The 25,407-nt window shown below is 54.5% G+C and overlaps 1 protein-coding gene across 3 annotated transcripts; it reads left to right on the forward strand.

Annotated features, from left to right (window-relative positions):
• Positions 1–232: 232 nt before the first annotated feature.
• CHST12 (carbohydrate sulfotransferase 12) lies at positions 233–21,305 on the forward strand. Of its 3 annotated transcripts, XM_042971436.1 has the most exons (3): positions 274–319; positions 3,810–3,937; positions 19,268–21,305. In XM_042971436.1, exon 3 carries the CDS (start codon positions 19,351–19,353, stop codon positions 20,593–20,595), a length of 1,245 nt encoding a protein of 414 aa, XP_042827370.1. In that variant the 5' UTR covers positions 274–319; positions 3,810–3,937; positions 19,268–19,350; the 3' UTR covers positions 20,596–21,305. The 3 variants fall into 3 exon arrangements, with proteins under 3 accessions (XP_042827369.1, XP_042827371.1, XP_042827370.1); XM_042971435.1 differs by lacking the exon at positions 3,810–3,937 and having other exon boundaries at positions 233–319; XM_042971437.1 differs by lacking the exon at positions 3,810–3,937 and having other exon boundaries at positions 249–304.
• Positions 21,306–25,407: the final 4,102 nt, after the last annotated feature.

The following is a 25,407-nucleotide window of genomic DNA, read 5'->3' on the forward strand; positions in this document are numbered from 1 at the left end:
CTGCCCGCAGAACGGGATTGGCTGCTGGGGAGGGGGGGCGGGCTCCCGGCGCCGGGGGGCGGGGCCGAGCTCGGGTTGTAAATACGGCGCCACACGGCACTGGTTGCGGAGGGCGGGGGCGGGGTGTGGAGAGCGCAGGCGCATTGAAGGCGTGCGCCCCTCGGCCTCCGTGGCCCCTCCGTGGGCCGCGACTTCTCGCGAGACGTGGAGCTGAAGGCGGGGCTCCGGGCTCCGGGGGGCGGGGCCGGCGGAGGGACAGCCTCGGGAGGGTCGGCTGGTGGTGAGGCGGCGGCGGCGACGCGAGGTGAGGTGAAGTGAGGTGAGCTGAGGCGCTCGAGGCGCGAGGCGGCGTGCGGGGCGCGGGCGGCGGGCGGGTTCTGGCTCCCTCCTTCAGCCCACCCGGTGGGTTCGCGGCCCCGGGCCGAGCCCCCGCGCCGGCCACTGTGTGACCTTGGCCCGGCTCGCAGCCTCTCTGAGCCCCAGGTTGCCCCGCGCTGCAGGGCGGCGGCGGGTGGGGTGCTCCGCAGGCGCGCTCCCGGTCCGCGCCCTCGGCGGTGCTCGCAGCCGGGCCTCACGCCGCAGTGCTCCGAGGGCCCTCGCAGGCTCCCTGCGCGCGGACCCCGGGCCAGCCGGAGCCCCCCCACCGCCGCGCCTACCGGGGACCGGGGGCTCCTCCCGCCGGTCTGCGCTGGGCAGCCCCGCCAGGGACCCCAGCTCGGCCTGCGCCGGGCGCCCCCCTCCCCACCCCGGGGACCCCAGCTCGGCCTGCGCTGGGCGCCCCCACCCCCACCCCGGGGACCCCAGGCCGACCGCTGGGAGGTGGGGGGGAGGGGGGGCTTGGAGGCGGAGCACTCCAGTGATCCCCTGCTCGGAAACAGCAGTTGTGCCTCTCCAGCGAAAGGAAGCCACGCACTGGCCGCTAACAGAGGGACTTGTATCTAAAGCTCGGGCTCCTGGCCGCCGGGACATCGCTGGCAGGCGGTTGGCTCCAGCCGAGGTTCCGTCTGGCGCGGAGCACAACAAGCCACAGTGTGTCCGCGATTTATTAAATTATTTACTTTATACTTGGACTCGGGAGAGACTCAGGAGGCCCGGCATGAATGGGGGTGTGCGCTGCACACGCATCTTTAAGGGTAGTGCCCCCCGAAGTGTGGGGTCCGGGCTGAGGGCCGCCTGGGAAGCGGCTCCGCGGGTCCTCGCCTGCCCCCACCCGCGGCCGCCCTGCAGCCCTTCTCCGTGAACATGTGGCGTGGGGAGTGTGAGTCAGGGCTGGTGTCCGGTGAAAAAGGAGGGGGGACACGGGGATGTTCGGGCATTTTGTAAAAATTGAGGTACAGTTGCACGTTGTGGAAGATCGGGGTGACGGAGAGTTGGTTTGATACACTTAGGTGCACCTGCCCCCCCGCGGTAGTGATAGCCAGGCCTAGGACCCGACCCCGAACGTGCCTCTGCCGGGAATCCGGAGAGCGCCTGCATGGAATTGCAAAGGTGTGTCGTTTCTGGCAAAGTAGTTGGTCCGACTTTGGGTTGGTATTTCCAGGCCCGCGGCACTGATCGCGGTCCCGATCCCGTTACCCGCCCTGGGCCCGCCTCATCATTTCAGCAGTCGTGCAGCCCCCGGTCATTTGCAAGATGCCACGTTGGGCTGGCTGCTGGCAGTTATGGTGACACTGATTATTGTACGGCGTGACCTCACAGTAGATAATCTAGGCAGTTCTTCGCGGAGCGTGAAGAAAGGGGGTCGGTGAGGTGTATTTTCTGGCCTTGGAGTTTTCCATGGTGGAGACGACATAACGGCTTCGGGGGCCTTGAAGGACGAGTGAAGGTTGGAGAGAACATTCCAGGTGGAGGCAGGAGGGTGTGTGGAGACAGGGAAGTGAATGGGGTACTTGGTGGGGGGGGGGGCAGGAAGTCCCTGCATTCATTGTGAGAGGGGGATTGAGGAATGGGGTGGAAGCTAGGGCTGAAAAGAGGTTTCTTACCGAGGAGCCTTGAATGCCGATCTAGAGTTTGGGCTGTTACCCTGACCTTCGGTGAGGGGGGCGGGGCAGTCGGGGTTTTGGGTGATAGATCCGTGTTTCAGAAAGGCAGCACCAGCGATACCGTGGGAGGCAGGCAGGGGGAGGTGGAGACTGGCTGGGTACAGGTGTAGGGGGAATGACTTGAGGACAGAGGTCGCCAGAGTGGGGGGGTGGTCACGAGACTGACACGGGAGAGCCCAGCGTGTGTGTGACGGCCTGCGCGGGGCGTGGGGAAGGGGAAAGGAAAAATGCCCCAGCAGCCAAGAGTTCTCACGTGGGTGCTTGAAGGACACAGCTGGAGCGGGTGTGGAGGGGGCGTCACGGCGCGTGTGACCTTTAGGCTCGCAGGATTCGTGGTGTTTGTGGGCCCTCCTGATGAGACATGCTCTTGGAGAGAGGGTGGGGAGCACTCGCCAGGAAGGGAAAGGTGGTGGAAAAAAGGCGTGTCACCACGGCTGATGGGTGATTCTGTTCTAGAAAGATCTGGAGGCTCAAGTGCCACTTGTGGAGGAGAATCTGCCGAGTGAAACTGCTGAAGCAGATGCTGCTGGTTTATCATTTTAAGAAACCACGGCTTACCTCTTATCTTCCTTTCTTTAATTGTCTCTTTCTCATCAGAAACCAGCAGTTGGTTTCACACCTGCTCGGAGTGTCTGTGGCTGCAGCCGGGGCGGCCGCTTCTCCAGTCCCTTGCCAGTACATGTGCCCAGGGCCGGCTGACACAGCAGCTCGGTGCTTCCCGCCGCTAACCGGGGTGGCGGTTTCTGTAACTGTTTAGAGAACTTTGTGGATATTTCAGAGAGGAACGGGAAATGCCCAGCAGAGTTGGGGGGCGGGGGGCGGGGGTGTGCCCCGCTATACAGAACACAAGAGGATGCAGCGGAGGGGGTCGGTGGCTCCCAGAATACTGCCGGCTGGGCCGTTCCCTTCGGGCAGGACAGTGGAAGGGTCTCTGGGGCGTGTGAGTAGCTCCAGAGAAAGGACCTAACAGTAGTGACGTCACAGGTTCCCCCCCCTAATGAAGTTCATAATTGATCACGTTCCCCCACCATGGTTCAAAGCTTCCAAGTTCTCTTGGTGCCCTACCTCTGGCATAGGAACACGCTTGCAGGCCACGGAGAGTGTGCGGGAAGGAGACCGGGAAAGCCGCCTGTCAGCGACGTGCACATGCAGATAAGAGACAGGAACAGGCTGCCCCATAAAAACAGGCAGGGGAAGCGCTCTAAGAACCAAGACGTGAAGTCTTGGATATAGAAAACAATGCGAGAAATGAAAGCTCAGTGCGTGCAAGATAAAGTTGAGGAACTGAGGCAGGTGAACAGAAAAGCAGAGGTGGGAAGCGGGAGCAAGGAAGAAGGTAAGGGATCCGATCAGGAGGCTGACGGCTGAATGATCCCCGTCAGTGACAAAGAACAGAAAATAGGACGGGGCCGTCCACAGCACGACGCAGGAGAACGTCCTAGAACCAAAACTTTGTGTGGAAGGGGCATCCAGGTGGCCAGCCCTGGGGGTGGGCGGTGTGGGGGGGGGGGGAGGCAGGTATCCTTCACTCTCTTGTCTCTTCTCTTCCCTTCCCTTCCCGGGGTGGGTCCTTGCATCACAGGGATCGGGTTTGCACAGTGAGGGTTGCCGCGTTTCCACAGTAACGAGTGAGAGTTTGGGAAACAAGGAAGGGATTTATTTGGAAACGCCTCCGAGGCTGTGGGTTTCAGAATTTGGGTAGTGAGAGCGTGGGTGGAGAGAGAGATGTGCACACCCACCCCGAGGCCCGCTGTTGTGAAATTTCAGGGCTCTGGGGCAGAGGACCGTGCTGGCTTCTAGAAAGAAGAGTAAACACAGGCCACCAAGAGGGCATCACACACGGAGCAGGGTGCTTGGGGGACCCGTCCGCAGCAACCTCAGAAGGTGGAAAGCAGGTGAGCATGGCTTTCAGAATTGCAAAGGAAAACATTTTCCACCTGGAACTCTGTACTCAGGCAAAGGAGGGTGGAATAAAGATGTTTTCAGACACGCCCCCGAAGTTTGCGTCCCTACTCTAAGGGAGTGACGGACAGGCCTGCTCTCCCACCATGAGGTGGTGAGTCTAGACAGAGCCTGAGGAGAGGGGGCTTTCCCGGAGGAGGTGGAGAGGCGGCAGGTGCGCAGAGCAGGCCTGACCCCGTCAGACGGCTCCCGGGAGAGGGTTTGGGGGGGGGCGGGGAGCAGGTGAAGTCCACAGGGCGCCTGATCCTCTACAACATCTGGAGAGGGGATGAAGACAGCTGGCAGGGCTGGGGCTGGATGAGTACAAGCAAATGGGAGCACAAGACTGTTACTAGTTCCAGGGAAAAGAAACCACTGTGCAGGGAAAGAAGAATAATTACGGTGAACTGCCAGGCTCAGCTGTGAACAGCCTTCGCTCAAGGATGATAATTTGCGTAAACACGGAATATTGCTCTCATTGAAATGCCGATGTGCCCGTCTGGGGAACGTGTGGGGATGAGCAGGGCCTGGCCCGGAGGGCCAGAGGGGGTGGGGGGGAGGCCGGGGAAACTACCCTCCCACCTGCCCGAGTAGGAAGCCAGTAGGTAAAGCTGATCCCCTTACGGCCCAGGAGGCTGTTATCCGGAGGCAGAGCTAACACCAAAGATTCAGCTGAAAAGAATGAGGGAGCCCGGTGGGGGCGGGTCACGCGGAAGGGCCAGGGGGCTGCCCTCTTCTGGAATCAGCTCCCCGGAACGGTTTCATCATTTAACATAAACGAGTGCAAGTAACGTTGATAAACATAGAGACAGTTGCACTAAGCTTCCGGCTCCAGTGGAAGAAGGGGCCCTGGTCCTGCCTGTGTTTTGTGCCCTTTTCCTTATCTGGGAAGAGTTTACTTGTTCTGATTTCCTTGTCATCATTGTCATTGTTCTCTGCATCCTGTCTCCTGGCTGTGGTCACATAGCAGTGTTGGTGCTTTTTTTTTTTTTTTAGCTATTTTGTTTTTCTTTTTAACTTTTCATAAGGGGTTTGAAAGCACATTCAAAAGCAGAAGGAGCCCCGTTATTTCGTTACCTGTCAGCCAGTGTCAGGAATGATAAAATCAGGGTCATTGTGTTCATCTGTTTTCTTCATTAGCGTGATGACTCTATTGAGTACCTACTGTATACGTGCCTCCTCGAGTTTACGTTGTAGTGTAGACAGATGATGCAATGCACACATAAAGCGGAGAACGTGCGATATTGGAGGGAATGACACAAGCCACAGAGAGGAGGCAGGTCTGCAGGGTGGGAGCGACCCGGGAGGCCTCCCTGGTGAGGTGAGCTTTGAGCAGGAACCCGAAGCACGTGCGGGGTGGAGCCCCTGGGTGCATCTAGGCAGGGCCGTGAGGGGGGCGACGGAAGGGCTGAGGGTGTGGGATCCCATCAGGTAGGGCCCGTAAGGACTGCAGTGGGAAGCCATCGGACTCCAGTGACCGGAGGGGTTTGAGCAGAGATGTGGTGTGGTCTGACTTGGGATAGCATGAGCCTGACTGCCACCTTGAAAGTGGGTGTCTGGCTCAAGAGCAGAGAGCGGGTTGGATGGAGACAGTTGGAGTGTTGCGGGTGAGAGCTGATGTTGGCTGCACCGGGGTTGGGGGGTGGGGGGCGGGGACGGGCGGTGGAAAGCCTGGAAGAGGTTAGAGTCTGGATGGGTTTCGGACGTAAAGCTCCAGGCAGGTTCTTAAACTAATTGTGGTGGAACTTACGTCAGTATTTTCCCTTGAAATAATTTATTCGAATGAACTCTGAGAAATGAGAGCTTATCATTTGGGTTCCAGAGTCAAGTGCCATGCAGCAAAATTGTGGGTCTTGTGAGGAATACAGCAGGTACAAGAGATGATTCCTGTCCTCTCAGAACTTGAAATCTAGCGTGGGAGTGTAGTACGCGTGCCCTGATACCCTGTCTTCTTGGAGATAGTTAACGGTGGGGCTCAGAGACCAGGGGTCGGGAGACCAGTGTGCGCCCATGGCCCTCTGTGTCCTGGGCTCAGCTCCGGGGTGGGGGTGGGGGTGGGGGGGCAGCTCAGGCTCGATTTTCATCCAGGTCTTCTGGGACGCACACCAGCCTTCCAGTCCATCACTGTGACCGTTTCTTCCTAATTTTATCTGAGCCGCTGTCAGAAGTAGTTCTCAGGGTGAACTGAACACCAGCGAAGTGATTCTATAAACGAATAACCCCTAGGGGTGCCTGGGTGGCGTGGTCAGTTGGGTGACTTGATTTCGGCTCAGGTCATGACCTCACGGTTTGTGGGATCGAGGCCTGTGTCAGCACCGCACTGACGTTGTGCAGCCTGCTTGGGATTCTCTCTCTTTGCCCCTCCCCGGCTCTGGCTCGCTCTCTCAAAATAAATAAATAAACTAATAATAATAATCCCTGATGCTGGTGGCATCGGATGCACATCTGTTTTGCACCGGGGGCTTTAATCCAGCACAAGCATCACTTCCAATGCTAGATGATGCAGCTCAGAGAATAAATGTGGAGACCGCTGACGGAAGCTTTCCATATTTCTATAGGCTACGGTGATGGGTACCTTAATGATTTCTTTGCTTTTTACGTAGTATTTGTAAAGCTGGAAAAGGAGTGGGTAGTTTCTGGTATTTTTGCCAGTAGCATAATAAGTAAAACTGAACACATTCTTGGACCTTCTTTTTTTTTTGATGTTTATTTATTTTTGAGAGGGAGGGAGGGAGGGAGGGGCAGAGAGGGAGGAGGATAGAGGATCTAAGGCAGGCTCTCCGCTGACAGGAGAGAGCCCAGTGTGGGGCTCGAACTCATGAACTGTGAGATCATGACCTGAACTGGAGTCAGACGCTTAACTGCCTGAGCCGGCTGGGTGCCCCCATTCTTGGACTTCTTAATGAAGGTCATGTCGTTTGATTTGATGCTCAGAAGTTGGTTATTGGTACAAGAAGAAATAAAGGTAATAGATATCTGAGTGTCCGCTAAAAACCAACCAATTCTGCATTAAATGTGCACTATAGAAACTGGCAGGGTGTGGTGGTTGGGAAGGTAGGCTCTGTTTTGTTTTGTTTAAAAAAAATTTTTTTTTAATGTTTATTTCTGAGACAGAGACAGAGCAGGAGTTGGGGAGGGGCAGAGAGAGGGAGACACAGAACCCGAAGCAGGCTCCAGGCTCTGAGCTGTCAGCACAGAGCCTGACGCGGGGCTTGAACTCACAAACCGTGGGACCATGACCTGAACCAAAGTCAGTCGCTCAACCGACTGAGCCACCCAGGCGCCCCTGTTTTGTTTTATTTTGAAGTTTATTTTTGTGAGAGAGAGAGTGTGCACACAAGTGAAGGAGGGGCAGAGAGAGAGAAGGAGAAAGAATCCCAAGCACTGTCAGCACAGAGCCCAGGGTGGGGCGCAAACCCATGAACTGTGAGATCATGACCTGAGCCAAAATCAAGAGTCAGATACTTAACCAACTGAGCCACCCTGGCGCCCCAGGAAGGTAGGCTCTTAACTCAGTTGCCTGGGTTCAAATGTCAGCTCTGAACAGGTGCCAGCTTTGTAGATTTGGGCAAGTTGCCTCAATGTTCTGTCCTAGTTTAACCATAATCAGTGTGAGGATTAAATAAGTTAATGTATCTAAGAGTTTACAATAGCACTTTCGAAAACTTATTAGCTCTTGTAATTTTAAAGTCAGTTGAAAGCATAGATACTTTCTTTGCTGATAACCAATTATGGGTAGAAAATATGAGTAATAAAAAATAAATAACATGGTATATTTATGGAATACAAATATTTGAGGGCCCGATAAAGATGGAAAAATAAATAAGTACAGTGGTATGGGCTGAAGGGGGTGGTTTAATAGTTTATAATATATTTAGCTCATGTTTTCATTTCCATAGTCTGGGTCACTCTGGTGAGCAAAATGGCCTTGGGGGGGTCTTGTTTTATAGGCGAGAAATTGAAGCTCCGACTTGAGGTGATGTCCCAGGGCCACTCAGCAGAGACTGGCCTTGGCCTCCAGATTCCTCCCCATTTCCTCCTGATCTATAAATGTCTGTAGGACCTTGAGGCCGGTGTTTTCGTCCTGTGTTCCTGTCCTGTGAACTGAGAGCTAGTTCATGGTATTCACGTTAGAAAGTTTGAGCTTCTGGAGGTTGACTTAACAAGACTGCTAACGTCCTTTTTCTTGAAATCAGGTGTATTGACGTATAATTTCCATGCAGTAAAATGCACAACTCTTTTTTTTACATTTATCTATTTTTGAGTGACAGAGCGTGAGCAGGGGAGGGGCAGAGAGAGAGACACAGAATCCGAAGCAGGCTCCAGGCTCCGAGCTGTCAGCACAGAGCCCGATGTGGGGCTCGAGCCCACGAACCGTGAGATCATGACCTGAGCCGAAGTCGGATGCTCAACCGACTGAGCCACCCAGGTGCCCCAAAATGCACACCTCTTAAGTGCACAGTTCAACAGATGCGGACAGATATGTCCACCTGTGGAGCTGCCGCTGCGGTCAACACAATAGAACATTTCCATCCCCTGACGTTTCCTCCTGTTCCTTTGTACTGTGATTTCTGTCACTGTTTTCACCTTTCGGGAACTTCCTGTAAGTGGAATCATGTGGTATGTACTTGTGTCTGGGCTCTGCTGTTCAGCTTATTATCTGTGAGATTGACCCATGTTGTTGCGGGTACCGGTTCATGAGCCGGTGGTACGTTCTCTTCTGTGGCTGGGTGGTTTTCCACTGAATGAGTACACCACGATTTGTTTATTCTTTCACTCGTTGGTGGACCTCTGGGTTGTTTTCAGTTTGTAGCTGTTTTGAATAAGGCAGCAGTGAATATTCTTGGACACATCTTTGTGTGGACAATTATTTCATTCAGGGATCGGGTCTTTGGTGCTGTATCTGAAAGGCATCACCACACCCAAGGTCATGTAGGTCCTCTCCTATGACCTTCTCGGAGTTTTATAGTTTCGCGTTGTACATCTAGGTCTGTGATCCACGTGGAGTTAATTTTTGTGAAGGCAGTAAGGTCTGTGCCAGGATTCTTTCACGTACTCCTCTTTCCATGTGGGTGTCCACTTGTCCCAGTGCCGTTTGTTGAAGAGGCGGACTGTCTTTGTTCCATTGTGTTGCCTTTGCTACAGATCGGTTGACTGTATTTTTGGGAGTCAATTTCTGGGCTGTCTGTGCTTTTCCATTGATCTTTACTCGGCTCTATTGCCAATACCACATCCTCTTGATTAGTGTGGCTTTATGGTAAGTCTGGAGGTCCCGTATTCAGTCCTCCAACTTTGTTCTTCTTCAGTATCGTGTTGCCTTTTCTGGGTCTTTTGCCTCTGTAGAAATTTTGGAAACAGCTTGTTGATAATAACAAAGTAACTTCCTGGGATTCTGATTGGGATTGCATTGAATCTGTAGGTTAAGTTGGAAAGAACTGATATCTTGACAAACATTTACTCTTTCCACACACATGGAATATCTCTCCGTATGTTGAGTTCTTTGATTTCATTCATCAGGGTTTTGTAGTTTTCCTCATACAGATCTTGTACCTATTTTGTTAAGATTTATACCTAGATATTTTGGGGAGTTCTAATGTAGATAGAATTGTAGTTTTGGGTTTTTTTTAAGTTTATTTATTGATATTGAGACAGAGAACCACAAGAGAGAGAATCTGCACTGCCCGTACAGAGCCCGAGGCGGGCCTCGAACTCTTGTACTGTGAGATTGTGACCTGACCCCAAGTCAAGAGCTGGATGCTTAACTGACTGAGCCACCCAGGCACCCCTAGAATTGTGTTTTTAGTTTCAAATTCCACTTGTTCATTGCTGATATATGGGAAAGTAGTTGACTTCTGTATATTAATTTTGTATGCAACCTTGCTGTAATCACTTGAGCCCTTAAAATTTTATTGGAAAAATCGTTGATAAGCTAAGATTTATATATCATATTTTTGATGATCAGTTTGATTGGTCTTTAAATAGAGTCCCTAAGCATTATTATAGCATATCTGCTTTTATTGATGTTGTAGAACCTTCTAGGAACTGAAAAATCTGTTTGATTTTTTTTTTAATACCAACTTTTCTAACTTTTAAAAAGTCTTAGCGTAAAAAAGGAATCTAGTCTGTATACCAAAAAAAGTTGATAACCGGCTTTACTCATAGCAGTCAAAAACAAGGAACTAACCCACAAGTCCGTTCGATAATGGTCACGGGTGAACCGTGGTGTATCCACACAGTGGAGCACTACTCAGCCAGGCAAAGAGAACTTCGTGCTGACACAGGCCACAACCTGGACACATCTCGAAGCGTCTTGCTGGGTGCAGAGGCTGTGTCCTCTGTGGTCTCATGTAGGTGACGGTCTGGGAAAGGTGAACCACAGGACAGAACACAGATTAGCGGCTGTCCGGAGGTGGGCACCGGGGAAGGAGGGAACTTTTGAGAGTGGAGGAGATTCTCTGCGTCTTAGTTGTGGTGTATCTTTGCCGAAACTCCTCACACTCTGCAGATAATTGCTGATGTAAGTCAGACCTCAGTAAACCTGAGTAGAAAGAGAAGAAAAAGGAGAGGCGCCAAACTGATTGAATCAGGAAAGACAGGTCTCTCAAACGGTGCCAGAGCAACTGGGTATCCAGACAGGGGAAGTCCGTCTGCCCTCCCCCTGGAATACTCTATTGACTGGTGGCTGAACATCCCTTTCCACTGCGGCAAATACTTAGTATCTGTTTCTTTCACTTCTCGGTGATGTGATTGCTTCTTTTTGTAATGTGTGGTACACACACACACACACACACACACACACACACACCCCTCTGGACTCGGCTCTCTGGAGAGCCCCAGCACGTTTCCTTGGCTTGTCACTTGCACTGGTGTGTGTGTGTGAAAGAGATGTATTTTTAGGAATTGGCTCACGTGATTCTGGAGGCTGAGAAGCTCAGGTCCAGCCGTCCTGATGGTGTGTTCCCGTCTGAGTCTGAAGGCCTGACCCCCAAGAGACAGCTGTCCCGGCTCAGGGATGGGCAGAGGGGAAATTCTCTCTTCCTTCACCACCTTGCTCTGTGCAGGCCTTCGGCACATTGGACGAGGCCCACCCCCCACTTTCCTTACTCTGTCTGTCGAGTCAAACAAGTGTCAGTCTCCTCTGCAGACACCCTCACAGACACACTCGAGTGCTGCGTGACCAACCGTCTGGGCCGCCCGCAGCTCAACCAGGGTGACACAAAATTAACCAGCACACACCTGGCGACCTTTTCATACTGTGGGCATCGGTTCTGCTCTGGAAGTGTGGGCAGTGCCCCTACAAGGGTCCTCACGTGGGTGTGGCCGTGTGGCCTGCACTTGTAGGGGAGGCGGGAGGGAGCCCGGCCTTCCTCGAGTTTTGCCCGCCGTGGGTGTGAAGGCTCCTGGGGACCAGCAGCCTCTGGTGGGCGGCTGGTGTGGGGCGCGGGCTCTCCGGGCTTACGCTGCCGCACCCTGCGTGTGAAAAGGAACGTTCAGCAACCCCACCCCGAGCTGAGAAACCACTCTGCACAGCCACCCTCCGTGTTTTTGGTTTAAACCTAACCTAAAACTGAATTGTCTTATCAGTGGCGTCCACAGGACACTTGACAAAGCCCTTGCAGAGACCTGGGCCCCGAAGGCAAAGTTTTGGGACAAGACTTTGCTGGCCGTTCTCTCGCTGGAGGCAGAAGCCAGGATGATTGTCAGTCGTTTCCTCAGCGACGCCTCTTGGCTTCTTACAGCTTCTTCCAAAGCTGTAATCCTTTTTGTTGACTGCTTTTTTGAAATAATTGGAGATTCACGTTTGGAAATAATGCCCTTGTTTTTTGAACGAATATCACGTTTGAGGTCAGTGTTGTTGCAGGACTCGCTGTTGCATCGTGAAGGCAGCGAAGCGTCACCCAGAAATTCGGATTCTCCCATCCCTTTTAACAGTAAGACTTGTGGGCGATGCTGTCTGGTAGTCGTCTTATCTTGGGCCTTCTCGTTCTCGTCGCGCCTCTGAGAAGCTGTGAACTGGCGATCGTGCGTGCCTGGCAGGAGCCACAGCCGTTCCTTTCTTGGGACTGCTCCCACAGGCCCTTTGATAGGCTCCGCCTGCCTGCTCTCCACAACCGCCCTTTATGTGGCTTGTCTGAGGTTAGAAATGACCACACTAAGGACTGCCCTTGCTCCTTGATGTTAAAAATGGACCGTGGCCTCAGCCTCATCGGTAAACGCTGCCTCGGCCTGGTGTTGACGTGCTTATCACCTCAACTTGGAAAAGCCTGGATGGGGCTGTGGCCCAGGCAGGTCTGGTTCCGTGGCAGGGCTCCAGGGCGAAGCGACGCTCCCAGGACGCAGGCACACGGGGTTTGGCGACCCAAAGGGAGGACCTGTCTTGTTGTCATTCGTCCACCCTCTCATTGTACGTGTTTCAAACTTGAACATTTGTCTAGTGAACTAATTGCGGTAAGGTCGGCCCGTTGAACTTTCGTGCAGACTTGTGTGAGATAAAGGTGTGGCTCCAGCGGCCAGCTCTAAGTTTATGGCCTTTGTTGCAGTTCTCGCCCACATTTAAGGCCTTGCTTTTTTCTTTAATTTTATTTATTTTTACTCACATATTTGTTTTTTACACATTGCCCTGCATTTTGCTTTATTTATTCAATGGCACGTCCTATAAATTCTTCCAAGTCTGCTGTTAGAGCTCTGGTTCATTCTTTTCTTTGCCAGTTTTTTAAATTGTGGTAAAATGCACGTAACATTTATCATCTTCACATTCACGTTGTCACACAACCATCACCACCCTCCGTCTCTAGAATTCATTCCATCTTTCCAAACGGACTACATCTGCCTCTGGTAAATAGTAACACCCCCTTGCGCTCCCTGCCCAGCACCTGGTAACCTCCAGTCTGCTCTCTCTCTCTATGGATCCAGCTCCTCTGGGGACCTCACAGAAGTGCAGTCGTACAGCGTTTGTCCTTTGTGGCTGCCTGATGTCACCGAGTATCGTGCCCTTCCTGTAGGTTCATCCACGTTGTAGCAGGTGCCGGCATGTCTTCCCTCGGAAAGGCTGAGTGACGCTCGTCGTGTGCGTGCCATGTTTTGTCATGTCCTTACTCTTCACCACACACCTGGGTGGCTTCCACACCCATTATTCGGCTGTTGTGAATAATGCTGCTGTGAGTGGGGCTGGCTGTACAAATATCTCTTGGAGACCCTGCTCTCAGTTCCTTTGAATACAGACCCAGAAGTGGAATTGTTGGATCACATGGTAATTCTGTTGTTAATGTTTTTTCATGTTTGTTTATCTTTGAGAGACAGCACAAGCAGGGGAGGGGCAGAGAGGCAGACGCAGAGTCCGAAGCAGGCTCCAGGCCCCGAGCTGTCGGCACAGAGCCCCACGTGGGGCTCGAACCCACAAACCGTGAGATCATGACCTGAGCCGAAGTCGGACGCTCAACCGACTGAACCACCCAGGCGCCCTTATCGTTAATGTTTTGAGGAGCCTCCGTCCTGTTTTCCACAGGGGCCGCAACATTTTACATTCCCGTTAGTAGTGCACGAGGGTTCCAATTTCTCCCCATCCTCGCCAACACTCATCTTTTGGTTTTGTTTTCATTTTAAGATATTTCTTTATTATTTATGAGAGAGACAGAGAGAGAGAGAGGAGAGAGGAGAGAGGAGAGAGGATCTCAAGCAGGCTCCACACCCAGCACTGGGCCTGTTGCGGGGTTCCATCCCATGACCCTGGCATCGTGACCTGAGGTGAAATCAAGAGTTGGACGCTTAACCCACTGAGCGACCCAGGTCAACCGATTTTACTATTTTTTTAAAGTGATATCTGTCCCCTACGTGAGGCTAGAACTCACAACCCCAAGGTCGAGAGTCGCATGCTGCGACTGAGCCCTCCAGGCTCCCCTATTTTTTGATTGGGGTTTTTGATGGGTGTGAGGTACTGTGTCGTCGTGGTCTTGATTTGCATTTCCCTGGCGATGAGTGATGTTGAGTATCTTTTCATGTACTCCTGGCCCATTTGTATGGTTTCAGAGAAATGTCCATTCATATTTTTTGCCCATTCTTGAATTGGTTGTTTGATTTGTTTTTTCCTTGGAGTTTAACGAGTTCTCCATTTATTCTGGATATTAACCCCTTATCAGATACACGATTTGAAAACATTTTGTCCCATTCTGCAGGAATCTTCCCTGTGGGCAGTGCCTTTTGAGGCCCAAAAGTTGCTAAGTTGCATGAAGTCCACTTTGTCTATTTTTTCTTTTGTTGTTAATGCCTTAATTTTTTATTGCCGTGTGTCTTTTCTTTCCTTTTTTCTTTTAAATGTTTATTTTTGAGAGAGCGAGAGGGAGAAGGGCAGAGAGAGAGGGGGAGACGGCAGATCTGAAGCAGACTCTGCACTGGCACCAGACAGCCCGACGTGGGGCTCGAACTCACAAACCGTGAGATCATGACCCGAACTGAAGTCAGATGCTTCACAGACTGAGGCAGCCAGGCACCCCGCTGTGTATCTTTTCTAAAAGGGAAAATGTTGGGGCACCTGGGTGGCTCGGTCAATTAAGCGTCCGACTTCGGCTCAGGTCATGATCTTACGGTCTGTGAGTTTGAGCCCCGCGTCGGGCTCTGTGCTGACGGCTCAGAGCCTGGAGCCTGTTTCACATTCTGTGTCTCCCTCTCTCTCTGCCCCTCCCCTGTTCATGCTCTGTCTCTCTCTGTCTCAAAAATAAATAAACGTTAAAAAAATTTTTTTAAATAAAAAAAATAATAAATAAAATAAAAGGGAAAATGTTTTTTTCTCACAGTAAAAACCAATCAATGCTCAGTGTAAACAAAAACACCGTAAACGCGAAAGCCGTGAAGAGGGGAGTCAGAGTCACCCAGACACCCGCGCGCTGTCCCGGGATATGTGCGGACTCTGTCTTGTGTCGGGTGGCGGTCGCGGTGGCCCTTCCCGTGTGGAGTCCCGTGTGCTTACCCGGTGGCCGGCTGCCCGCCTGGGAGCTCTCCCTGCCGCCTGCCACGGGGAGGGGCCGTGCCGTTCACGCCGAGTGGCGGAGGGTGCGTGGTGTAAGTTATGGGTCTCATTACGAGTAAGTTAGTCGACTCGCTGTTTACAACATAAGCTGTAGATTCTCTGCGCCCCCGAGGAAAGCGCCGTGGAGGTCGCCGCGTGGCCTGCTGCTGGCCCCGGGCCCGGCGGGGGCAGGTACCGTACCTGGACGGGGTCCTGGTGCTCGGCTGCAGTGCTTGGTGGTGCCTGGTCGTCCTCGGGTAGGTTATCTGTGGACTAAGAACAAAGCCGTAGATGTTAAACGTACTACAAGAGTCGTAGATGGTAGCGCCTGGTGCTAAAAGCTTAGAGAACCATATCGCGCGCAGGTAAGAAAGAAACGTCAGGTGCCTCAGTTCCCACTGGGAGCATTTGGGGCTAGTTCCAGCCTGACCACGGCCCCTTGCAGCCGTAACCAGTGCTCCGTTCGGTGCCCTTCGCCTCCAGGCCCGGTGCCTCTGCGTCTCTTGGGTCGGAAAAGCCAGGGAACCCTCGCCCGTTTGCGACAGAGACACGCAGGTCAGCATCTGAACTTCCAAGGAAGCGTGATCCTTCTAAGCCCCTTCTGTTCACCAGATCGAACTTTGAGTAGGAGGAAACTTGCCCGTGTGACTTCAGTCCCTGGGAGAGGTGGGAAAATACAGGGCGGGTGTCAGGTGCGTGTGTCCTACCATGACTCCTGTGTAAACGCTTTCTACCGTGGAATGCCCTGAGGTCACGGAAAAGAAGGAGGTGTCGACGTACGCGACCACATGGACGAGTCTCAAAGTACACGCCGTGTGGTTCCATTGATACGACGCTCCAGAAAACGTGAGCTAATTTATAGTGACGGAAGCCAGATCAGCTGCAGGAGGGGAGGGATGAGCCGGGGAGAGGGATTAGAACGGGCATGAATACGCTTTGGGGGGTCGATGGAGATGTTCCCTCTCTGACCGTGGTGAGCGTGTCACGGGTGCACGCGTCCAAACTCACCAAGTGGTACGTTTTAAGGACGTGCACGTCCTCGTGCGTGAGCTACACAAGCCGTTTGGAAGACCGAGTACGTCTAACGGTAACAAAGCTGAGGGAGCCGGAGTGTGTGTGGGCTTGACCTGTGGAGCGAGGCTTGCATTCCGGGCCTCGGGTTCCTCAGCCGTGAGAGGGCTGTGCCTCCCTGAGGCCGCGTGCAGAGGCTTGAAGGAGCGCGCGCGCGTGACACGCTCCTCCCGGTGCCTGGCCCGTGGTGACGGCTCTGGAAAGGGCAACTGCGATCGAAGATGCATTATCTCTGTGTGTCATTTTTCTCCCCTGGGTATTCAACCTTCTCTTTTCCTCGAAATTAAAGCGAAGTGTTACTAAATTGTTAGTCATGAGCGTCCATTTTTACAGAACGCCGTAGGCCCTGGCATTTGTTAACATGCATATGCTACGTCTTGCCTGAAAAATAAGCAAAGGTGTTTATTTATATATTGTTTATCATAAGCAGACTTAGCTGGTTCTTAGCATTCTAAGCCCACAAATGACGGCCCGGTCCCTGATCTGTGGCTGGTGCCTGTGCCCGCAGACGGGACTCTGACTCGGCATCATCCCCACCGTGCGTGTGAGTCTCATTCTTAAAACTGGAAGCCGAGCTCTCACGTCAGTTGACATTTGCACTTACTCTTTCCCTTTGCTCTCAGCCTTCGGGAAAACTTTTCTTTTCCTCTTTTTTGATATGGTTTCACTTTCCGTCTCTAGAAACTTCACCCTTGTACATCCCCGAGAAGGCGCGGTCTCGAAAACTTTAATGGCGTGGTACTTATGATCTAATTTTGAAAACAGGCTGTGACGTCGTGTGATTGTCACCACGAAAACAGCTTTAAACTGTTGTCACGTAGCTGTTGTTACTCCCTGCACACCTGTGATGCCCTCAGGGGAAGCTGGGTGAGAGACACACGCCTCTAATCCTGATGGTTTTCTTCATTTTGTGACACACTTATCACTTCCACAAGGTGTGATAAATCCCGAAGGCGCGCACTGCCCCGGCCCTGCCCGGCCCGTGGCAGAGTAGCGGTCAGCCGGGTTCTCTGCGCCCCCGGCTGGGTTTCCTTTTCTGTGGGGGTGCGCTGAGATCACCGGGGCCCAGGAAGGACTGGTGCGGGTGACTGTGACCAGCACATTCTTTTCTGTCACCTGCTTGTGTCAGCACCTTTCCTGTGTCAGCCCACACAACCCTTTGTACTGTGAACATGTAACACTTTCTCCATCAAACACACAACATAGGGGCGGCGGGGTGGGGGGGACGGGGGGATCAGCCAGTTAAATGTCCAACTCTTGATTTCAGCTCAGATCATGATCTTATGGTTCGTAGGATCAAGCCCCACGTTGGGCTTGGTGCTGACAGTGCGGAGCCTGCTTGGGATTCTCTCTCTCTCTCTCTCTCTCTCTCTCTCTCTCTCTCTCTCTCTGTCCCTCTCCTGCTCAGGCACTCTTTCTGCCTCTCTCTCAAAATAAATAAACATTTAAAACAACCAAAAAAGCCCAAAATGAACTGAGTATAAACAAGGCTGCATAGGTGGGTGGAGATTGCTTCCAGACCTTGGCCTCGTGAAGTTTTAGGTTCATTTAATGAAACTGCATCAGGTACCAGGTACCAGGCACACAGTCGAACACGTGCAAGAGGTTCAGACTCGGAGAGGTTCAGAAACTGAGAAGTCCCAGAGCATGCGCGGTGGGAGACCCTCCCGGAACGCCCCCAGGACGCGCTGTGTCTGTGTCTGCTCTGGTGCCCCCACTGGCAGAGCTCCCGGTGTGTCTTAAAAATGGCTCCTTCTGGGTTTGGGCCACTTTAGAGGAGTGTACTCATTCTCTCGTTAGGCCAGACCCAGAGTCTGAGTTCTGTCCTCTGAAGCCACACGGGATAAGCCTGTCCCCTCTCCCAGGCGACTGCCCTCCAGATACTTGAGCCCCCGCTGCAAATCTCTCCTCCGGCCTCAGCAGCCCCCACTCCCCTCTCGCAGGTGCTATTGGGGAAGAGGCCTGATGGCCGGCAGAAGCCACAGGAGAGGCAAGGACCCCACTTAGTCTTAAGTGGATTAAGACGTGTGCCTGTCTAGGGGTACTGCACACAAGGAGGTGAATGCCAGGAGAGAGGGGTACAGATCTTGAACTTTTCCAGAAACCTCAGACTCTCAGGTCATGCTTACTGAACCTGGTAGGATAATTTGTTTTTTATGTAAGATGGTCCTGGTTCAAAATACAGGAAAGAGAGAGGTGAATGTGGCCCCTGCAACTTCCCCAGCCCCCTTTATCCTGGCACTTTTCAGACACTGCCTCTTCTTCCCTGTGCTGCCTGGGACAGGGTTGCTGCTCAGAACAGCTGTCAAACAGGACTGGCCCCAGGAAGGGGTCCTCTGGCATTTTTGGGATTGACCTTGACCGCGGTCGATGACAGCCTTAGTGGAAGTTGTAAGGGAAGCACGAATCCCTCGTCCAGCCTGCAGAGCCCTCCCTGACGCAGGGGTGGCGGCCTGCCCCCAGGCCGGTGGCATGCTGCTCGACCCCGGGGGTGAGGCCCCAGCACCTGCTGACACCGCTTCCCCCCTGCACCTGCCCTCCCTCCACCCTCCTGCCGCGGCCGTGGCTCCGCTGCTGTCTGGTTCCCGCGGGGACGCGGACAGGCTCTCAGGGCCTGGAGAGCTCTCACACGGGCCCGCGTTCATCTGCCTGCTGCACCCTCCCTCTGTCCCCAGAGACCTCGAGTGTGCCCTGCCCTTTCCACACAGAGGGGCAGACACGGTGCCCAGGGCCCAGCACGCGTCGGCCACACACACGAGCCTGCCTCTGACGTGTTTCTTAGGATGAAGTGTACACGGGGGCGCCTTTAACATCATTACAAATTGTAGGACGCATTAAACCTTAACCTTCTTGTGTGTGTGTTTCACTGCCCGCCTCTCCTTCCTCCTCGGCACCTCCCGCTCAGGAGGGTCTGTGTTCCCGCCTGCGCCTGGTCTCTTAGCCCCCTGCTTTCAGTTCCGTGATAAAGGATGTCCGGTGACCGCATCAGCCGCACCCGTCCCGGGCCCCTCAAAGCAGCGCTGGTCGCATTACACGGAGGAGCTGAAGTCCGGCAGGCAGCCCCGCAGAGCCTGAGCCGTGGAGAATGGGGTGGGAGCCGGGGGACGGGGACCCTGACCGCGAGGCAAGCACCGTGCGCCGGAACCTGAGGCTCCAGGAGGGCACGTTACCTGGACGCGGTCTCTAACGTGGCTCTGTGTTGCCTTTCCAGGGTCCCGAGAGCAGCGCCCCTCCTCCATGAAGCTGCCGTGAAAGCTCCCGGGTGAGAGGGCCCGCGGCCCGTCCGCGAACAGAATGACCAAAACCCGGCTCTTCCGCCTGTGGCTGGTCTTGGGGTCCGTGTTCATGGTCCTCCTGATCATTGTGTACTGGGACAACGTGGGCACGGCCCACTTCTACCTGCACACTTCCTTCCCCAGGCCGCGCCCCACCCCCGCGCAGGGGGCAGAGAAGGAGTTCACGGCCGACGTGGACGCGTTTTTGCAGAAGCTGCTTAGCGGCGGCCTGAAGCAGAGCGCCCCCTCCGGTCGAAGGACGGAGCAGCCCTCGGTGCCGGCCTCGGGCAGGCCCGTGCTGAGCAACGCGGAGGAGAGCGTGCGGGGCTACGACTGGTCCGCCCGCGACGCCCAGCAGGGCCCGGACCCCGGCGGGCGGCAGGCCGAGCGGAGGAGCGTGCTCCGGGGGCTCTGCGCCAACGCCAGCTTCGTGTTCCCCACCAAGGAGCGCTCGTTCGACGACATCCCCAACTACGAGCTGAACCACCTGATCGTGGACGACCGCCACGGCGTCATCTACTGCTACGTGCCCAAGGTGGCCTGCACCAACTGGAAACGCGTCATGATCGTGCTGAGCGAGAGCCTCCTGGACCGGGGCGCCCCCTACCGCGACCCGCTGGACATCCCGCGGGAGTACGTCCACAACTCCAGCACCCACCTGACCTTCAACAAGTTCTGGCGCCGCTACGGCAAGTTCTCCCGCCACCTCATGAAGATCAAGCTCAAGAAGTACACCAAGTTCCTGTTCGTGCGCGACCCCTTCGTGCGCCTCATCTCCGCCTTCCGCAGCAAGTTCCAGCTGGAGAACGAGGAGTTCTACCGCAAGTTCGCCGTGCCCATGCTCACCATGTACGCCAACCGCACCGGCCTGCCCTCCTCCGTCAGCGAGGCCTTCAGCGCGGGCCTCAAGGTGTCCTTCGCCAACTTCATCCAGTACCTGCTGGACCCGCGCACCGAGAAGCTGGCGCCCTTCAACGAGCACTGGAGGCAGGTGCACCGGCTCTGCCACCCCTGCCAGATCGACTACGACTTTGTGGGCAAGCTGGAGACGCTGGACCAGGACGCCGCCCAGCTGCTGCGGCTTCTCAAGGTGGACAAGCTCCTGCACTTCCCCCCGAGTTACCGGAACAGGACCGCCAGCAGCTGGGAGGAGGGCTGGTTCGCCCCCATCCCCCTGGCCTGGAGGCAACAGCTGTACAAACTCTACGAGGCCGATTTCGTCCTGTTCGGCTACCCGAAGCCCGAAAACCTGCTCAGAGACTGAGGGCGGCGGGGACAGTCCCGAACGCCGGAACCAACCGGGCTCACGTCATCTGCCGTCCCACGGCCGTCTTCCTGAGGGAGGAGCGATGGGCTCCCGCGTGGATTTTTTCACGGCCCCGTTTCCCTGCCGGCCCGACACGGCAGGGTTCCCCAGCGCTCCCGTCAACGAGGAGGCTGGAGACCGTCCCTACACTCCAGTTTTTTAAATAACCTACGATTTTGCAATCTAGACGTACCGTTTACTCCACTGCCTATATTCGTTCAGTACTGTGTTAATATTGTTTTCTAAGATTAATATATTTGAGATATTTAATATGAAAAGCGCAGAAAGAGAGGATGGAGTAAATGTTACACCTGCTTCTTCCGCCTGCTTTCGTGGTTATTCTGGCAGAGCGTGAAACTCGGGTAGAGGAAGGGGGTTTTCGTGGTCACCTTCCACAAAAAGCAGGACCCTGCACTTGAAATCAGGTCTCCCTCGTGTTTATAAAAGGGTAGCAGACAGATCTCCTCAAGCGAGAGCGCCCTTGCCGTGTGATATTTCTGGAAAGGGAAGGCAGTCAGGAAGGGTGTTCTGTTTGCGACCACGCTTCCCGGCCGCAGTCACGGAGCAGGGTGGTCACTCCAGCTGTTCCTGTGAGTGTATAAATCCTGGCCGTAAGGATTTGCTGTGACAGGGGTGCTGTGAGGAGTCTGTCCCGAGAATCGATTCCTGACGTCAGCAAGGTGAGGCTTGGGCGACAGATGCGTTGACCTTCCCCCTCCAGGGCGTGACTGACCCTGGGATCCTCTCGCTCGGCGGCCCCGACTTGGGAAAGGTGTCCTGTTGGCTAGTCCGGGAAGGCTCCTGGTTCAGATTTATCTGCAGTTTTGGCCACGACCCTGTAGTTGGTGAGAAATTTGCGGTCACTCCGTGGTGTGTGGGGCTCACGTTTGACCTTGCGTCCTTGATGTGTAGCGTTTGGTCCCCGGGAGCCGGCAGCGCACTCAGGAGGCCTGCCCCCAGCCCTCCTTGGTGCGCAGTGTCCTTGCTGTTCCTGGTTTCCAGATGGCCCCGGGGGCTCATCTGAGCACGTGGCCTCCAAGCGCTCACCTCCCAGACTCGGGGCTCCGCCGTGCGACAAGCCACCTGCTCCTCTTTTTATGAAACGGTCAGCAGCAGAGACGCTCGAACTTGGGAGTCCGGCTGTAGAGTAACTGAAGAGCCGCCAGGCACCACGGTGGGGATCTCCTGGGACACCCGTTTGCTCAGTAGTCACCCGTGACACCCAGAGCGCTGGGCTTCAGGGTGGCTCTGCCTTCGGGGAGCCTTGTGATCCTACGGTAGAGATGAGAGTGGGGACCCCCATCCCAGGCCAGTGGGCTGAGTGCCTTCAGGACAAGGCGTCTGGTGATATGAAGGCGGGCTTCCTGAGGGAGGTGGTGGTTGAGCACGGCCTGAAGGGCGGGGCAGGCTAGGCGGCTGAGCAGTGACATCAGAAGTGCAGGGCGTGTCCACAGACGGCAGGTACTAACTACTGTGACACATTTCTTGTGTCATTTCATGTCCTCTCGGAAGCCACCGCGCTCTTCCTGTCGTTTTCTCTAGTGAGGATGCTGTGTAGCAGAGACGAGGCAGGGCCGGGATCTGGAGCCCATGTGCCTGACCCCCCTCCCCCGCCCACAGGGATGTGGACGGGTCGTGGGCATAGAGTCTGGTGGCCTTGACTGTCAGGCCCAGTTGAGATTTCACTTAGGCAGCAACGAGCCGTGGAGGTTTCTGGGTGGAGGGATTTGGATGCTTTGGGGTCAGGTGGTGTCGGGCCGAGAGGGGAGGGCGCCGGGAGGCCGGTCAGCAGGCAGCGGGGGCCTCGCCCAGGGATGATGGGGTGACGGGGAGACAGGAGGCGCCCAGGTGACTCGAGGGAGGGTATTGGGAAGAGGCTCCTTCCGACGCCCCACGGGACGGGCACCCCCCCAAGCCAGCCTGCTGCTGATATTCCCACGTGTGACGAGGGACGAGCGGGAAGGAATCAGGAGAGCTTAATGAGGACCTTTCTTCTGACCTGGCAGCTTCCCCCCGCCACACACCGGTTTTTTAATCGTGGTCAAAGACACATACAATTTATCATCTTAGCGGTTTTGTGTCCATTTCAGGGGCGGTAAGCGCGTTCCCATTGTTGTGCAGCCATCGCTGCCATCCATCTGCGAGACGTTTTCATCTTCCCAGAGTGAGAGCCCCAGCCCCACCGTCGGCCCCCTGCGTCTGTGTGCGGGACAACTCCAGCGACCTCACAGAGGTGGGGTCACACGTACTTGTGCTTTCGTACCCGGCTCGCGTCACTCAGCATCACGTCCTCGAGGTCCACGCGTGTGGTAGCAGGTGCCAACGCGTCCCTCTTCGTTACGGCCCATGCCGTCCCACGGTGTGGATGTGCCACGTCGTATTTATCCGTCACCCATCCGTGGACACGTGAGTCGCTCCCGCCTCCGGGCTGCTGCGAATAACGTTGCCATGAACATGGGTGTGCAAATATCTGTTTGAGTCACTGTTTTCAGTTCTTCTGGGTAAATACCCAGAAGAGGGATTACTGAGTCATATCTGACCTGGTGGCTTTTTATAAACTGAGCCAGTGTGCAGACACCTGCAGGCTCCATCAGGACCGTTGTTTTGCAGATCATGTTTCCTGGTGTTGGAGGCAAGCTGAAGGATGTCCTGGGAAAACAAGCCAGTGTTTGGATGGTTTCATATCTCCTTTACGTGTATTGACTACGCTGTGGATTTCAGTCACGTGCTGTAATTTTGAATAATGGATATTCGTCAAAACAAGCCACATCGTTTAAATAACAACAGTTTGGGGCATCTGGGGGCTCAGTCGATCAAGTGTCCAACTCTTGACTTTGGCTCAGGTCATGATCTCGCGGTCCGCGGGTTCAAGCCCCACGTCCGGCTCTGTGCTGACAATGTGGAGCCTGCTTGGGATTCTTTCTCTCTCTCCCTCTGCCTTCCCCCTCTCGGGTCTGTCTGTCTGTCTCTCTCTCAAGATAAATAAACTTAAAACATTTTTTTAAGTAAGTAACGTAACAGTTCTGAAATACCTCTTTAGCCGCCATCATCATGGCGCTTGGCATCTGCCTCTCTCGGTAGTTTCTCACTGAGATGTGTTTATTTCGAGGATATTCAGACACATGTCACAACTCACTGACTGGTGGGCTCATTACGGGCAGGGTCACATCTCCATTTCCTTGTTTTTGGTTCTGCCAAGAATAATCACCCTGTAGGTCTGTTTCTGTGGGTAGCGGGGGCATGTTTGCAGGGACATCGAGGCCCGGGGACCATTGGAGCAGATTGCAGCGACATCCGTACCCCCGTCCAGATTCCTGTGCGGCTCCCGGGGCCCGAGGGACGATGGCAGAGAAGGTCCCCCTCGGCCGTCCACCTCTGCCTTCCAGAGGCTGCAGCAAGAGGGGGCCCCCCTCGTCCTTTCTGGGGTGACTCTTTCTGCTTCCCTGGTCCACAGAATAGCATCCTGTGAAGAAATTTGGCTCCATATTTTTTTGTGCCCCCAGAATTTTTACATTGGGGCGCCCGGGTGGCTCAGTCGGTTGAGCATCCAACTCTTGATTTCGGCTCAGATCGTGACCTCACGGCTCGTGGGGTGGAGCCCTGTGTTGGACTCTGCTCTGGGTGTGGAGCCTGCTTGGGATTCTCTTTCTCTGCCTCTCTCCCCTGCTCACACGCTCCTGCCCTCACTCTCTAAAAGAAGAAAAATAAAAATAAAAAATTTTTATTGATACTGTTCAGATAGATCATTTAGCCAAACAGTTCCATAAACCCGATTCAACTCTACTTACCTTTGACCTCTAACCGTTGCCAAAACATTTGCCTGCAGTCCTAATGACACCACAGTCTACGGTACAGAATCTTCTTGTGTGTTGGCACTGAGCGCCCAGCACGGCCACCAGGCCACTGTGCCTGTTGACCGTCGGGGAGAGGGATGTGGGACAGACCCAACGCTGAGGCACGTGTGTGTGTATTTATGAGAGAGAGAGAGACACTGTCAGCCCTCGTTCCTCTAAAAATGGTACGTGTTGCCATGCTTTGACGCAGAGGACCCACCTATGGCTTTTAATGTACCATAGGGGGTCTTACATTGCTTATTTTGCTATTAGCCATCTATTTGAAGGGTTTTCTATTAGAAGGATTTTAGGGGCACCTGGGTGACTCAGTTGAGTGTCCAACCCTTGGTCTCAGCTCATGTCTTGATCTCAGAGTTGAGTCCAGGCTCCACATTGGGCCCAACATTGGGCATGAAGCCTTCTTAAAAAAGAAGAATTTTAAGTCTGTTTTTTTGGCAAGGGTCGGGATCTCGTTTCCTCTTCCTGGTGAGGCTGGTGTTCCTGTGCACCTGCACCCGTAGTTGGGTGAAGGTGGGGCTTTAACCTGGCTCGACCACTCGTGGGGAGCAGTTAGCAGAGCAGTCCCTGGGTCAGGGCAGACCCACCTCCCCGTGCAGGGTTGTCCCCGAGCCCATCAGCAGGTGGCGTGTGGCTGGGAGGGGCAAGGAGGTATTCCCACCCCTGGGTTGTGCCAGGAGCCTGAGCGGGGGAGGCCGGGTGTGTTGGGGACCCAACAAGGCAGAAGCGTCGAGAAGCACGGCCGTCCTACCCGCCTGCCCGGCGAAGCTCAGTTTCAAAGCCCGCACGGAGTCCCCCGGGGTTTCAGGACTGGCGTCCGTGGTTTAGTGCAGCCAAGTCCCTGCATTCAGGTGTGGACGGTGACGGCTCCTGTTACGGTGCGTTCTGCCCAAGCATCTGTGCTTGGGGCAGGGCCCGC

Source organism: Panthera tigris, chromosome E3 (genome assembly GCF_018350195.1).
Source record: "Panthera tigris isolate Pti1 chromosome E3, P.tigris_Pti1_mat1.1, whole genome shotgun sequence".
Lineage (NCBI taxonomy): Eukaryota > Metazoa > Chordata > Mammalia > Carnivora > Felidae > Panthera > Panthera tigris.